At 44.8% G+C, this 15,456-nt stretch overlaps 2 protein-coding genes across 2 annotated transcripts in view; both read right to left on the bottom strand.

Annotated features, from left to right (window-relative positions):
* Positions 1 to 7,191: 7,191 nt before the first annotated feature.
* LOC115125286 (mid1-interacting protein 1-B-like) lies at positions 7,192 to 8,858 on the bottom strand. The gene is made up of 2 exons (XM_029654790.2): positions 8,676 to 8,858; positions 7,192 to 8,475 (listed from the first exon to the last, which is right to left on the bottom strand). The coding sequence occupies exon 2, from the start codon at positions 8,144 to 8,146 to the stop codon at positions 7,673 to 7,675; it is 474 nt and encodes a 157-aa protein (XP_029510650.1). The 5' UTR covers positions 8,147 to 8,475; positions 8,676 to 8,858; the 3' UTR covers positions 7,192 to 7,672.
* A 927-nt stretch (positions 8,859 to 9,785) lies between these two features.
* Positions 9,786 to 15,456, bottom strand: part of LOC115125285 (tetraspanin-7-like) — a 62,007-nt gene continuing 56,336 nt past the window's right edge. Inside the window, exons 6-8 of the mRNA XM_065023677.1 lie at positions 15,340 to 15,423; positions 13,078 to 13,159; positions 9,786 to 11,545 (exon numbers count right to left, since the gene is read on the bottom strand). Of these exons, the coding sequence (XP_064879749.1) occupies positions 13,091 to 13,159; positions 15,340 to 15,423 (153 nt within the window). The 3' untranslated portion in view covers positions 9,786 to 11,545; positions 13,078 to 13,090. The remainder of the gene's footprint in view (positions 11,546 to 13,077; positions 13,160 to 15,339; positions 15,424 to 15,456) is intronic.

Here is a 15,456-nt window from a genome sequence, read left to right as displayed (position 1 = left end):
ATGTGGGGTGGCCAGTCCTCTTCTGGCTGTGCCGGGTAGAGATTATAACAGAACATGACCAAGATGTTCAAATGTTCATAAATGACCAGCATGGTCGAATAATAATAAGGCAGAACAGTTGAAACTGGAGCAGCAGCACAGTCAGGTGGACTGGGGACAGCAAGGAGTCATCATGTCAGGTAGTCCTGGGGCACGGTCCTAGGGCTCAGGTCCTCCGAGAGAGAGAAAGAAAGAGAGAATTAGAGAGAGCATATGTGGGGTGGCCAGTCCTCTTCTGGCTGTGCCGGGTGGAGATTATAACAGAACGTGGCCAAGATGTTCAAATGTTCATAAATGACCAGCATGGTTGAATAATAGTAAGGCAGAACAGTTGAAACTGGAGCAGCAGCATGGCCAGGTGGACTGGGGACAGCAAGGAGTCATCATGTCAGGTAGTCCTGGGACATGGTCCTAGGGCCCAGGCCAGTTGAAACTGGAGCAGCAGCATGGCCAGGTGGACTGGGGACAGCAAGGAGTCATCATGTCAGGTAGTCCTGGGGCATGGTCCTAGGGCTCAGGTCCTCCGAGAGAGAGAAAGAAAGAGAGAAGGAGAGAATTAGAGAACGCACACTTAGATTCACACAGGACACCGAATAGGACAGGAGAAGTACTCCAGATATAACAAACTGACCCTAGCCCCCCGACACATAAACTAACATAAACAATTAATCTTAATGGTTGTACAGTTGTCTCAAAAAAAACTGTGAAGGACCTCGGCGTTACTCTGGACCCTGATATCTCTTTTGAAGAACATATCAAGACCATTTTAAGGACAGCTTTTTTCCATCTACGTAACATTGCAAAAATCAGAAACTTTCTGTCCAAAAATGATGCAGAAAAATTTATCCATGCTTTTGTCACTTCTAGGTTAGACTACCGCAATGCTCTACTTTCCGGCTACCCGGATAAAGCACTAAATAAACTTCAGTAAGTGCTAAATACGGCTGCTAGAATCCTGACTAGAACCAAAAAATGTGATCATATTACTCCAGTGCTAGCCTCCCTACACTGGCTTCCTGTCAAAGCAAGGGATGATTTCAAGGTTTTACTGCTAACCTACAAAGCATTACATGGGCTTGCTCCTACCTATCTCTCAGATTTGGTCCTGCCGTACATACCTACACGTACGCTACGGTCACAAGACGCAGGCCTCCTAATTATCCCTAGAATTTCTAAGCAAACAGCTGGAGGCAGGGCTTTCTCCTATAGAGCTCAATTTTTATGGAACGGTCTGCCTACCCATGTCAGAGATGCAAACTCGGTCTCAACCTTTAAGTCTTTACTGAAGACTCATCTCTTCAGTGGGTCATATGATTGAGTGTAGTCTGGCCCAGGAGTGGGAGGGTGAACGGAAAGGCTCTGGAGCAACGAACCGCCCTTGCTGTCTCTGCCTGGCCGGTTCCCCTCTTTCCACTGGGATTCTCTGCCTCTAACCCTATTACAGGGGCTGAGTCACTGGCTTACTGGGGCTCTCTCATGCCGTCCCTGGAAGGGGTGCGTCACCTGAGTGGGTTGATTCACTGATGTGGTCATCCTGTCTGGGTTGGCTCCCCCCCTTGGGTTGTGCCATGGCGGAGATCTTTGTGGGCTATACTTAGCCTTGTCTCAGAATGGTAAGTTGGTGGTTGAAGATATCCCTCTAGTGGTGTGGGGGCTGTGCTTTGGCAAAGTGGGTGGGGTTATATCCTTCCTGTTTGGCCCTGTCCGGGCGTGTCCTCGGATGGGGCCACAGTGTCTCCTGACCCCTCCTGTCTCAGCCTCCAGTATTTATGCTGCAGTAGTTTATGTGTCGGGGGCTAGGGTCAGTTTGTTATATCTGGAGTACTTCTCCTGTCCTATTCGGTGTCCTGTGTGAATCTAAGTGTGCGTTCTCTAATTCTCTCCTTCTCTCTTTCTTTCTCTCTCTCGGAGGACCTGAGCCCTAGGACCATGCCCCAGGACTACCTGACATGATGACTCCTTGCTGTCCCCAGTCCACCTGGCCGTGCTGCTGCTCCAGTTTCAACTGTTCTGCCTTATTATTATTCGACCATGCTGGCATTTATGAACATATGAACATCTTGGCCATGTTCTGTTATAATCTTCACCAGGCACAGCCAGAAGAGGACTGGCCACCCCACATAGCCTGGTTCCTCTCTAGGTTTCTTCCTAGGTTTTGGCCTTTCTAGGGAGTTTTTCCTAGCCACCGTGCTTTTACACCTGCATTGTTTGCTGTTTGGGGTTTTAGGCTGGGTTTCTGTACAGCACTTTGAGATATCAGCTGATGTACGAAGGGCTATATAAATAAATTTGATTTGAACTGAGGTGACAGTGTTGTATGTGGAAAAATAACTGAAAATAGAGTCAGACATGTTGTGATTGACTACAATAGATGGCAAAGTACTGCCTAGATTCTATTTCTCCACAGCAACAGTCATCCCTGTTGACTGGCAGAGATGCTTTGCCAGCACAATGCCACGTCATATAAGATTATCAGGTGTGACACCTCTCCCTTTGAGGGTGAAGGTCACCTACTGTACCTGTCTGACTAGATATACAGAATAATCTGTGCTGTCAGAGAGGGTCAAGGGGTTTGGCTGTTGTCAAGGCAACCTTTGAAATGAGAGAGTAAGTGGATAGGTGTTGGAACACTTTTCCATCTCAAAGGAATTTGTCTATTTCAGAGTTGCTGCATCCACTGGAGTTGAGAGGTAGATGATGCAATTAACTCTAGGAGTTATGAAACTGCCGTCTCGTGACTTTGGTTTAGAATGCTAACCATAACGCGTACCATAACTTTAAGCACAGGACACACAGAAATCCAAAGGCCTAGTGAATCAAAACAATCCCCTACTAAATGACAATACTAAAGGCCTACTGACCCTAATACAGCTGTTATACCTAAACAGTGTAGAATTCCAATTTGTGTTCAGTTATTTTATTTTTTTCTATTGAAGTGGATGGAGATGAGAGGCTGGTGAGATATATGGGAGATGGCTGTGAATGGCAGCGGGTCTGGCAGACAGTCAAGTAGAAAGGTTGTGTCACAGCCTCAATTACAGCCAGGTCCAAATCTGGTCACAGTGACTTTAATCTCATGTCCAGACATACAGTACTGCACTGGCCTAATAGTTGTCCCAGCACCACACCAGAACACAGGCCATATGTGGTTGGCAACTCTTTAAATAAGCCCAATGGGGAAAGGGGTTCAAGGAAGATCAAGTATCTGAAGGATTTGAATCTTGTATCTCAGAGATTGACTATCTAATAGTTTTATCCCGGATACATGGAATCCCACAACCTAGAAGAATCTTGGAATCAACAATACTGCATGAGATTGTATTTCTTGCCAACTGGAAAATGACCCGTTTGAGTTCCTGTGAATGTTGGATTACATTATGCCTGACCTTTGTGTGACCTCAGATGACCTTATTGACAAATTCCTATTTGCCCAGAATATACAGTGGGTATAGAAAGTCACCACCCCCTTTCAAAATGTTCACCCTTTGTTGCCTTACATGCTGACCACATCGCTCGTGTCGCATGCGCGAGCATTGCAAAATAAATGTACACACACATGTTATTCAATCATTGCACTGACACTGCTCACGTGCGCCAACAAGCATCTGCTTGCAAGTCAGTTTTATTTGTGACAGTGAACTTGTGCAGGTCCTGCCTCTCCCATCTCCTCATTGGTTTAAAGAAGCATTACCCACGTGCCATCTCCTCATTGGTTATATCCACGTGGGTGATTGAAAGATGAACTGAGGTCAGTCGGTTCTGGTAATACACCGTATTATGAAAGTTAGATGCCAATCGCCATATAAAGTCCAAAGAGGAAAAAGCCTGGGAGGAGGAGAGATGGCTAGAAACGACTTGGTTGACCGTTTTATGTGTGGATTAATTGTAGGAGAGGACCTTGTGCATTTCAGGTAAAATAACAACCCAATGTTTATATCCCAAATTAAGATAATAATTGCTTCTGAGTGTGTTTTGATATTTCAACCTGCGTGTTGTGATCGCGTTTGGTGCAGGGGGACAAACTTAATTTGCGCACGGTGGTGCACTCGGACACTCACATGCGTCCTGGTTTGGGCATGCTGTTACAGCCTGAAATGAAAACACATTAAAAAAAAAAAATCTGCTATATTTACACACAGTAACCCAGAATATCTAAGTAAAAAAATGTTTAAATAATTTTTACAAAAAATGTATTCAAATTAAATCTGCAAAATACCCTAGTCGGATAAATGAACAGAGTTGGTTGAACCAGACAACCAGTCATGAGTCTCTTTGAATACGTCTCTAATAACTTTGCACACCTTGACTGTGCAACATTTTCCCATTCTTCCTTGTAGAATTGTTGAAGCTCAGTCAAATTGCATGGTGACCGTTTATGGACTGCACTCTTCAAGTCATTCCACAGATTCTCAATGGGATTTAAGTCGGGGCTCTGACTAGGCACTCCAGGACATTCACCTTCTTGTCCTTCAGCCACTGTACGGTTGCTTTGGCAGTGTGCTTTGGATCATTGTCATGTTGAAAAGTGAACAATCTTCCCATTTTCAACTTCCTGGCAGAGGGCAGCTGGTTCTCAAGAATCTTTCGGTATTTTTGCACTGTCCATTTTCCCTTCTATCCTGACCCTGCTGAAGAGAAACACCTCCACAATGGGATGCTGCCACCACCGTGTTTTACTGTAGGCATGGTGTTATTTACTGTAGGCATGGTGTTCTTTACTGTAGACATGGTGTTCTTTACTGTAGACATGGTGTTTTACTGTAGGCATGGTGTTCTTTACTGTAGACATGGTGTTTTACTGTAGACATGGTGTTTTACTGTAGACATGGTGTTCTTTACTGTAGACATGGTGTTCTTTACTGTAGACATGGTGTTTTACTGTAGGCATGGTGTTCTTTACTGTAGACATGGTGTTTACTGTAGGCATGGTGTTCTTTACTATAGGCATGGTGTTCTTTACTGTAGACATGGTGTTATTTACTGTAGACATGGTGTTATTTACTGTAGGCATGGTGTTCTTTACTGTAGACATGGTGTTCTATACTGTAGACATGGTGTTCTTTACTGTAGACATGGTGTTCTTTACTGTAGACATGGTGTTCTTTACTGTAAGCATGGTGTTCTTTACTGTAGACATGGTGTTTTACTGTAGGCATGGTGTTCTTTACTGTAGACATGGTGTTCTTTACTGTAGACATGGTGTTCTTTACTGTAGACATGGTGTTTTACTTTAGACATGGTGTTTTACTGTAGGCATGGTGTTCTTTACTGTAGACATGGTGTTTTACTTTAGACGTGGTGTTTTACTGTAGACATGGTGTTTTACTGTAGACATGGTGTTCTTTACTGTAGACATGGTGTTCTTTACTGTAGACATGGTGTTCTTTCCTATAGGCATGGTGTTCTTTACTGTAGACATGGTGTTTTACTGTAGGCATGTTCTTTACTGTTGGCATGGTGTTCTTTACTGTATACATGGTGTTTTACTGTAGACATGGTGTTCTTTACTGTAGACATGGTGTTTTACTGTAGACATGGTGTTATTTACTGTAGGCATGGTGTTCTTTACTGTAGACATGGTGTTCTTTACTGAAGGCATGGTGTTCTTTACTGTAGACATGGTGTTTTACTGTAGACATGGTGTTATTTACTGTAGACATGGTGTTTTACTGTAGACATGGTGTTCTTTACTGTAGACATGGTGTTATTTACTGTAGACATGGTGTTATTTACTGTAGGCATGGTGTTATTTACTGTAGGCATGGTGTTCTTTACTGTAGACATGGTGTTCTTTACTGTAGACATGGTGTTCTTTACTGTAGACATGGTGTTCTTTACTGTAGGCATGGTGTTATTTACTGTAGGCATGGTGTTCTTTACTGTAGACATGGTGTTCTTTACTGTAGACATGGTGTTCTTTACTGAAGGCATGGTGTTCTTTACTGCAGACATGGTGTTCTTTACTGTAGACATGGTGTTTTACTGTAGACATGGTGTTCTTTACTGTAGACATGGTGTTTTACTGTAGACATGGTGTTCTTTGGGTGGAAAGATGTATTGGGTTTTCTCCAGACCCATCATTTTGCATTCAGACCAAAAAGGTCAATTTGTCTCATTTGACCACAGCATCCTTTTCCACTTTCCCTCAAAATCTACAATGTGCTTTTTGGCAAAGCTCAAACGGGTTTTTTCTTTTCTTCTTGCCACCCTCCCATAGAGGCCAGATTTGTAGAGTGCTTGTGATAGTGGGCACATGTACACATTGACGAGTCTTTGCCATAAAGGCCTGAAACTCCCTCAAAGTCACCAATGGTAGCCTCTCTGATCAGTCTCCTCCTTGCCCGGTTATCCAGTTTGGAGGGACGGCCTGATCTATGCGGGGTCTGGGTGGTGCCATACACCTTAACCACTTGTTAATAGCTTACAATAGGCTCATTCATCCCCCTCCTCTCCCCTGTAACTATTCCCCAGGTAGTTGCTGTAAATAAGAATGTTCTCAGTCATCTTACCTGGTAAACTAACAGTTAAATAAAAACAAATAATAATGGTCTTAACTGTGCTCCAAGGGACAAAGCCTTTGAAATATTTCTATATCCATCCCAACTTGTGCCTTTTCACAACTTTATCTCGTAGATCCTTTGACAGTACATTTCCTACCATTGTGGACTCATTGCTTTGAATTGCACTACTGAGCAGTGGAGTCCTCTATGAAAAACTGCTTTTATTCTGAAATAATCAAAGTCCTAAAATGGATCACAGATGGAAGACAATTAGCTTGACTTGTGATCTGGAAGGTGGTTGGTTATACCTCAGCAAGTTTGCAATTCTAAAGGGGTGGGGGGGTTCACTTATCCAAATAGGGTATTTTACTGTTTTACTTTTGAGTTTAGAAGAGAAAGATTAACTTGGATGTTGTGGGTTATGGTGTGTAAATAAAGCTGGGAAAAGTCTAAATGTATGCGTTTACATTTAAGGCTGTAAGGCAACAAAAGGTGAACATTTTGAAAGGGGGTGGTGACTTTCTATACCCACTGTAGGCTTCAGTTCAGACTAATCACAATCGTACAGTTTAATCAAGTCACAAAACTATCATGCCGAAGTTGTGTACCTCTCAATAAACCAGTGACTGTGTCAAATAAACTGATCACAACATAACAATAAGCAGATGTTTAATCGCTGAGCCGTCATTTCTATAGAAAAATAAAATGGTGCTTAAATAAGGTTTACAGTTGGTGTTAATCTCTTGGAATCTCTCAAATTCAAAATGATTATCATTTGATTCCAATTCATAGATCATCAAGCATATGATTTAGTCAACGGTATGGCAATGACTCATTGCTACCATAACATATGAAACCACTGTCAGTAGGCATTATGCAATGTTGCCCAATCAACAACAAAAAATGTTTGTGGATAGACCATCCATACAACAAGCCATTAATACACAAGATTTAGTGGAAACAAATCATTCAAACAGTAGATGGAAAATGTTTCACAATGCATATGAAACACGTCTAGTAGGTTACATTTATTTATTCCCACTGTGGGAATAAATACAAACGATATCACTAGGACATTCCCACCATTCAATGGCTTTTGATGTTATCGTCTGACACACTCAACTTTCTAGTAGTCACAGTCCACAGCCCCTTATTCCAATCTCCTGATTGTACCTGTTCGTGAGGGTGTTTGCTTTCCGGGTAAGCTTAGACAGAACCGTGTGTAGTCCGGTCAAATGATAATGAAATTGTTTCTCCAAATCATCATCATCGGATTCTATTCTGGATATGTCCAACGCGGTCACCCCCATTTTTTCTTTCCGCCTGTCGTCGGCTTGTAGGACCCCCCATTCGATGTCATTCCTGATCGATTTTAATAGCACATAGTAATTGTACATGTCCCCGTCCTGGAAATAGGTGGTTGACCCATTGCTGGCGGTCCTAATCGGTGATATCGTTTTCACCTCTTCTTCCTCGTCTAGAGGCACGTCTCTTAGCAGACTAGGAACCATCACCGTCTGATCCATGTTATTTACGGCACCAATAAATCGTTTCATTGCATTGAACAATGAATTCTTTTGATTGTACGAATCCGAAATTTGCATCATTTTTGCGAGAAACCTGACCGCGTGCAGATAATCTAGTTACCTCACGTCACCGATGATAATGCAGTTTTACTCTGTCAGTCTGAAATCAACCTTAACAAGCTAACTAGCTAATGCTCTTTATCGGATTACAATTACAAATTTAGATGCTGCAAAAGCTTACTCAGCCCGAGGAAACGTCCAGACTTCTCAAACGTCTTGCCTGCCTTGTGAGACTGTACTACCTAACGTTACTCACTAATTGACTAACAAGTGGCTTTTTTCTAAGGGCGTTCCCTGATCTGTCTCAGTCGAATGTTTTCCCCTCAGGCCAAAGTAACAGGATGCACGACCTGAAATAAGAGACACCATACGGTTAGTTACTTCAAGTAACGTTATTTCAGTATCATTAGTTGCATAGGCCTACCAAAAATTAAGAAATCGTCACACTGGCCAATAGATGCTTCCGTTCTCACCTCACTGAATTAACAGCTAACATTAGCTAGCTAGCCATATGTGGAGAATACATTTAGCTCAAGCAGTACAAACTCACCGTATCGTCCCTGGTATTTTTCCGAATAACCACTTCACCTGTTAAACTTCAATGGAAGGCATAAAGTCTTAATTTGACAGCTTGTTGTGAGCAAAGCGACCGATAGCAGCTTGCTAGCTTAATTAATAAATCCTCAGCACCAGCAGGAGGACGGTGAGATGCAGAGTGGCGTACTTGCGTCAGCCCACAAGCCGTAACTCCGTTTTCAGCCAATCAGATTTTAGCCGGTCTCTCACCAACCCGGCTGATTTTCTGGCAAGTCAATTCCCGGTTAGAACATGTTTACTTCCTTCAACAAAACCACATATCTTTGCCTTCCTTACATACTTCCTCTTTTGGAGATTATGAAAAAAATAACATAATGTCACTTCAATAGTGATGACTCAAATGTGTACTGTGACAAACTTGCTTTCACAGTTTTCGTAAAACCAGGGCTCGTGTACATTTGAATTTGAGGGTCTCAAATGACATCCTTTCAAAGAAATACGGAGGCGAGGAAGGAATCATAATTATGTAATTTGAGTTGTGGAATAGAGCAGGCACATCTGAGGAAACTGGCGACGTGTTGAAACAGGAGTTTAATTCAGGCTGGGGTTGCGTCATTCCTGCCCACAAAAACACTTTAAGTAGTAGGTGTACTAGTGACAATTTTAACAATGTATACACTATCAACAAAGTAGTTCGTTTTTTATGCTGTATCAACATAGTATAGTTTGATGCTGTAACAGATTCATGATCACGAATACGGATGTCCATTGTGAATAAATTACGTTGTAACAAACGGTAAGGATTTCATTGGATGTTGTTCTCGTTCGTAATTTTTTTTAGAGTCAAGACCATAAAGATCCTATTAAATTATTCTAATTGCTAATTCTATGGTCAAATCTGTCTCACGAACACCCTTTCTAGACGGGATCGCGAATACGTTTTTCATAGATGTGATAGTGACACCGTGGGGTAAAAAATATTATTGCTACCTGTAAATTATATTGGATCTATCAGGGGCATAATTAATTAATGATGATTAACTACCCACGTTATTATCAACAACAAAAAAATATTCGGTTCTAGAAACAAAAGAGTAAATATCTCACAACAGAAACTCACAACTGAAACGATGTAATTACCATTTTATTCATAGATTCAAGATCACAATTGTTCACAATATCAACATAACATTTGTTGGCATGCTAGCTGGTGATGCATTTTAAAACGTTTTCTTTTTTTATACAAAGTCTTATTTTATCTGTCCAATTTTGGATTGAGAGATAAATTGATCATGTACATTGGTTTTATACTGATCCCCCGAAAACACAGAGCAACTTTAGAATGCGTCAAAACCCCAAAACAAAAACCTAAAAGAATTCTAGTAATTACAGGAATAGAATCTTGGAACCAGCTTTCTGTACTCACATGACAGTTGAATGAAACCAGTAACAGTGTCAGTGACCTCGGTGGTCTGCCTCACTCCATTCTACCCCCAGGCCCTCGCTAAAGCGTAGTATTCCTACAGTCATTCCCACCTAAGAGGTTGCTGTCATTTTACTGATTCTCCATTTAAGTAATACACAAAAGTGGCAAATCTTTAAAAAGTGGTATTTCATTTGATTGTTCCAAGCCAGAGCAATGACAGACCGAATCGAGCTCGAACACCTCAAGTCCTGCCACTGAGAATGACTCTCTCACTCTTTCTCTCACTGGACACAGACATCAATTCATTGTCTATTACACATCATTTCATTGAAATGACAACGTTGATTCAACCAGTCTGTGCCCAGTTGGCTCTCTCTCTGTCTACCATTCCCATATAGTGAGAAGCAAACGGCAACAACAAAAGACAGGAAGTAGAATAGTCTTCTCTCATCATCAGAAAGCAGTGCTGACTCATTGAAACTCTAGTTTGTGCAGCGATGTGCGTCAGTCAGGGGGGAGGGTGTTGGAACCGAATGTACTGGGGTGTGGCGGTGGAGAGAGAGAGAGAGAACTGGATGTGCTGGAGAATGGACAAGGATAGTCAAATAGAGTGGGATCTCAAGCAGAAGGTGAATGTGTAAAAACATTTGAACACCAAAACTGGGATTTAAACCAGAAAAATGTCTGTGTCTCAGACTACTGTTATAGAAACACACATGACTAGTTAAGACTTTTAAGATTAAATGAAATATTACAACAACAAAACAACATTATGACTGATTATGACTGACAGACAGAAGGCACAGGGGAGGGAGTGGCAGAGATCACCAAGTACAGGACTGAATACAGAGGATCGAAACGCATCACAAATACACATCCACAGAGAGCAACTTGCACAAGGTCATTTAGAGTGATAGTCATTAGAAGCAGGATGTAGGTTTACTGTAGTCCATGTAGCAGCAAAAAAGCAGACGCTGTGTGTGTGTGTGCGTGTGTGTCAGTCAGAGAAACTCAGTCCCTTCTGAGTGGGCTCAAGTTTCTTTCGAAGATATATTGGAAAGTCTGATGGCATCTCTCAAAGTATTTCCAGGAAATTTAGACTGGGGAAGATAGCAGTGGAACGAGGAGCTATGTTGCATCAAGGCAATTTCTTAGGAATATTGTCAACTTGTGTAAGTGAAGATTGGTAGTGTTTGAATTAGGCATGGCATGCCTGGATCAGAGCATATGGCTGAGGCAGGTGCTAATCGACAACCATTCATTTTAGAAGAATTAAGGTCTTGAAAGGTAACATTTTTAGTCATGGCATGATGGCATATTAAGGAATGTGTTGAAAGAGAGAAAAAGAGAGCGATAAAGTAAGAAAGATAAGGAGTGGAAAAGTAAGAATGGAGTGTTTGGGTGTGTTCCTCCCCAGTTTCCAAGGTGACGTGTACTCTCTCCTCCTCCTGGTCTCCCTGGAAGGAAACAAATAACAAAGGTGCCGACAATCACAGAGAGACTCAACATGATTGTGTGTGTACGTGTGTGTCTGCGCATGTGTGACTACATTCCCTGAAAACACCATCACCACCACCCATAATCAGTGACAACTAGGGGATCCTCTCTTTTGGAACTTGTCACCTGAAGCTTTTGGAAGACAGATCTCCCTGAGAAGTCTCTGCAGGGCCGCCACACAGCCAGAGGGATAGCCATTTGTCTGCTGTAATGAGCGGAGCCTTTGGACTGTGATGTGTGTAAGAAGCCTAAATGCCACTCTCTCTCTCTGCACCTGTGGAACGCAGTCTGTCGGTTAACCCTCCCGGAGCCTCCTGTGCCAAGCTTCTGGTCTATTTAGAGCCCCGAGGCTTCTGAAGTGACAAAACAGCCAAGCAGTGTCTGGTGGATAGGAGCCAGTAATAGTTTCTGCAAGCTTCGAATTGACAATGACGCTCTGGTGAAGCTCGGCTATGCTAACCGCTAGCAGGCTAAACACTATCAGGCTAAACCCTATGCGGCTAAACCCTATGAGGTTAAGCCAGTGTGTCATAGGGGGGAGAAGTGGGGGATTCTAACTCTTTAAGGCATAATCACGCCACACAGCCCTGCCAACACGGTATAAATCAGAGTGTTTAATTGCGAGCCAAACAGCTTTATTTGTGAGCTAGCGATAACCACCTTGCATAGTGAGATCACGTTTGTGTGTGTGTGTGTGTGTTTGACTGCGACTTGCAGGGGGCTGTAGGGGTTCCAGCCATGGAGGTCTGTGACACAACCCCTTATTACACTGGATGCATTGCACTTAGTCACAGAGACAAATAGCACTATACAAGTGTGTGTGTGTAGCACTCTGGTACCCTGCTGATAATGACCCATTTTGTATTCTACACGAGTCAAATTAAATGATGTCCATTGCCCATGTTGTGAATGGCTGCTGATCATACAAGGATTTATACATTGCTAGGCATGACTGCCTTGTTGACCTGATAGCCAGCGAGGTGGGACAAGTGGTCTCACCAACAGCACGCATGCATAAACATTCCTGTTTCCTGTGTGCCAGATGTTGTTGTTGTGGGGGGAGGCCAGGGGGGGGTATTCATTTTGGAAGTGGGCTGCTCATTGGACGGCAACATGGAGCAGGCCTTTGCTGAGAAGCTGCTAAAATACCAGCCCCTCGTGGCATGCTGGGACAGGCTGGGGTGGAGGTGCAAGCTGGTGGGGTGGAGGTGCAAGCTGGCGGGGCTGATATTTGGCAGTCTCGGCCACGTACACAGGCTTGCAGTGCGTGGCCTCCAGATTGCGGGCCTGACAAAAACCAGGGCAATGCAATTGGCTAGGTACTGCTCTGTTTCAGCTGTCATGGGCAGCCTAGTTGTTTGGAGAAGGATGTGCTTTCTGTACCCTTGAGTGCCATGCACTCAATGTTTGGATGTTTGAAATGTTTGGATCCTTTTTTTGTCAATTTGATTGGTGGATTGAAATAAAGTATTTGTGTGTGTGTCAGACTCACCTGCACCTCACTGCTACACCATCTCATATTGGTTGGCAGTGATAAGCCTCGACAGACAGCATGCCAACAGCATACCAATTGACTGGAGAGAAAGAGAGAGTGGCAGAAAAGAGAGAGAGAGATAATGGGGGAGAGAGAGAGAGGAGAGGGGGGGGGGGTGATGAAAATTAGTCAGTTCCAACAGCACACAATAAATAATCTCTCTTAAAGGTCCTCAGTCTTCCCTCCACCCTCCCCCTCTTCCCTTCACCCTTCCCTCCACCCTCCCCCTCTTCCCTCCACCCTCTCCCTCTTCTCTCCACCCTCTCCCTCTTCCCTCCATCCTCATTGCCAGGGGATGGAGGGCCACGGAGGGATCAGGGAAGGAGGAGAGGAGGGATCAGGGAAGGAAGAGAGGAGGGATCAGGGAAGGAAGAGAGGAGGGATCAGGGAAGGAAGAGAGGAGGGATCAGGGAAGGAGGCTCAGAGGAGGGATCAGGGAAGGAAGAGAGGAGGGATCAGGGAAGGAAGAGAGGAGGGATCAGGGAAGGAAGAGAGGAGGGATCAGGGAAGGAGGAGAGGAGGGATCAGGGAAGGAGGAGAGGAGGGATCAGGGAAGGAAGAGAGGAGGGATCAGGGAAGGAAGAGAGGAGGGATCAGGGAAGGAAGAGAGGAGGGATCAGGGAAGGAAGAGAGGAGGGATCAGGGAAGGAGGAGAGGAGGGATCAGGGAAGGAAGAGAGGAGGGATCAGGGAAGGAAGAGAGGATGGATCAGGGAAGGAAGAGAGGAGGGATCAGGAAAGGAAGAGAGGAGGGATCAGGGAAGGAGGCTCAGAGGAGGGATCAGGGAAGGAGGCTCAGAGGAGGGATCAGGGAAGGAAGAGAGGAGGGATCAGGGAAGGAAGAGAGGAGGGATCAGGGAAGGAAGAGAGGAGGGATCAGGGAAGGAAGAGAGGAGGGATCAGGGAAGGAGGAGAGGAGGGATCAGGGAAGGAAGAGAGGAGGGATCAGGGAAGGAAGAGAGGAGGGATCAGGGAAGGAAGAGAGGAGGGATCAGGGAAGGAAGAGAGGAGGGATCAGGGAAGGAAGAGAGGAGGGATCAGGGAAGGAAGAGAGGAGGGATCAGGGAAGGAGGAGAGGAGGGATCAGGGAAGGAAGAGAGGAGGGATCAGGGAAGGAAGAGAGGAGGGATCAGGGAAGGAAGAGAGGAGGGATCAGGGAAGGAAGAGAGGAGGGATCAGGGAAGGAAGAGAGGAGGGATCAGGGAAGGAAGAGAGGAGGGATCAGGGAAGGAAGAGAGGAGGGATCAGGGAAGGAAGAGAGGAGGGATCAGGGAAGGAAGAGAGGAGGGATCAGGGAAGGAGGAGAGGAGGGATCAGGGAAGGAAGAGAGGAGGGATCAGGGAAGGAAGAGAGGAGGGATCAGGGAAGGAGGAGAGGAGGGATCAGGGAAGGAAGAGAGGAGGGATGAGGGAAGGAAGAGAGGAGGGATCAGGGAAGGAAGAGAGGAGGGATCAGGGAAGGAAGAGAGGAGGGATCAGGGAAGGAGGAGAGGAGGGATCAGGGAAGGAAGAGAGGAGGGATCAGGGAAGGAAGAGAGAAGGGATAGGGATAAGATACATTAAAGGGGTGGCTGCTCCTCTAAGAGGTGTCATTGATCTCTCTCTGCCACCCCTCCTTCTCCCCTCGCCGCTTCCCTCCATAACGTTTACGGTGCAATTAATGGGCTCGGGACTGCAGAAGAGCAGGCTGTCGCAGGTCACAGCATCCACGGAGACACACACACACACTCTCACTCTCTCTACCTACCTCCCCCAGGCCCATTAAGGGTAATGGAGGGGGTCGCTGTGACGACGAGCGGCGCTGTGGGGCTAATCGAGCATGTCAGCCGAGCAGGAGGTAACGACCACACTCGCGCATAGTAAAGAGAGAGAGAGAGGAGAGAGCGAAGGAGGGAGAGGAGAAATGAGGAGAGAGAGGAGAAATGGAGAGAGAAGAGGAATGGAGAGAGAGGGAGCTGGAGAAGGAAGGAGGTAGGGGAGAGAGCGTGTGTGTGTGTGCTGTTGTACTCTGGTCTGCATAATAGTTCCCGAGGCGCGCCTGAATGGTATGTGTGTGATGGAACAGGCTCTGAGTGGCGGACTAGCTGATTGGGTCTGAAGGAGCAGTGGTGAACATCGCCCCAGCCGTGTGTAATCATTAATAACCTGCACTGGGCGCACGCTCACACACACACACACACAGAAGGAGAGTGGAAGAACAACTGACCCATACTGTTACTTACTTGTGAGACAGCTATTCCAAATGTCACTCCAGCAATGATCCCCATGTTAGTCTCAATGAAGTCAGTCACCAGCTCATAACAGCCCTATAGAAGACAAGACAAGTGAGTGTGTTTGTC

The sequence above is a fragment of the Oncorhynchus nerka genome, linkage group LG2, assembly GCF_034236695.1.
Source record: "Oncorhynchus nerka isolate Pitt River linkage group LG2, Oner_Uvic_2.0, whole genome shotgun sequence".
NCBI lineage: Eukaryota > Metazoa > Chordata > Actinopteri > Salmoniformes > Salmonidae > Oncorhynchus > Oncorhynchus nerka.
This window is presented reverse-complemented; position numbering and strand designations above follow the sequence as displayed.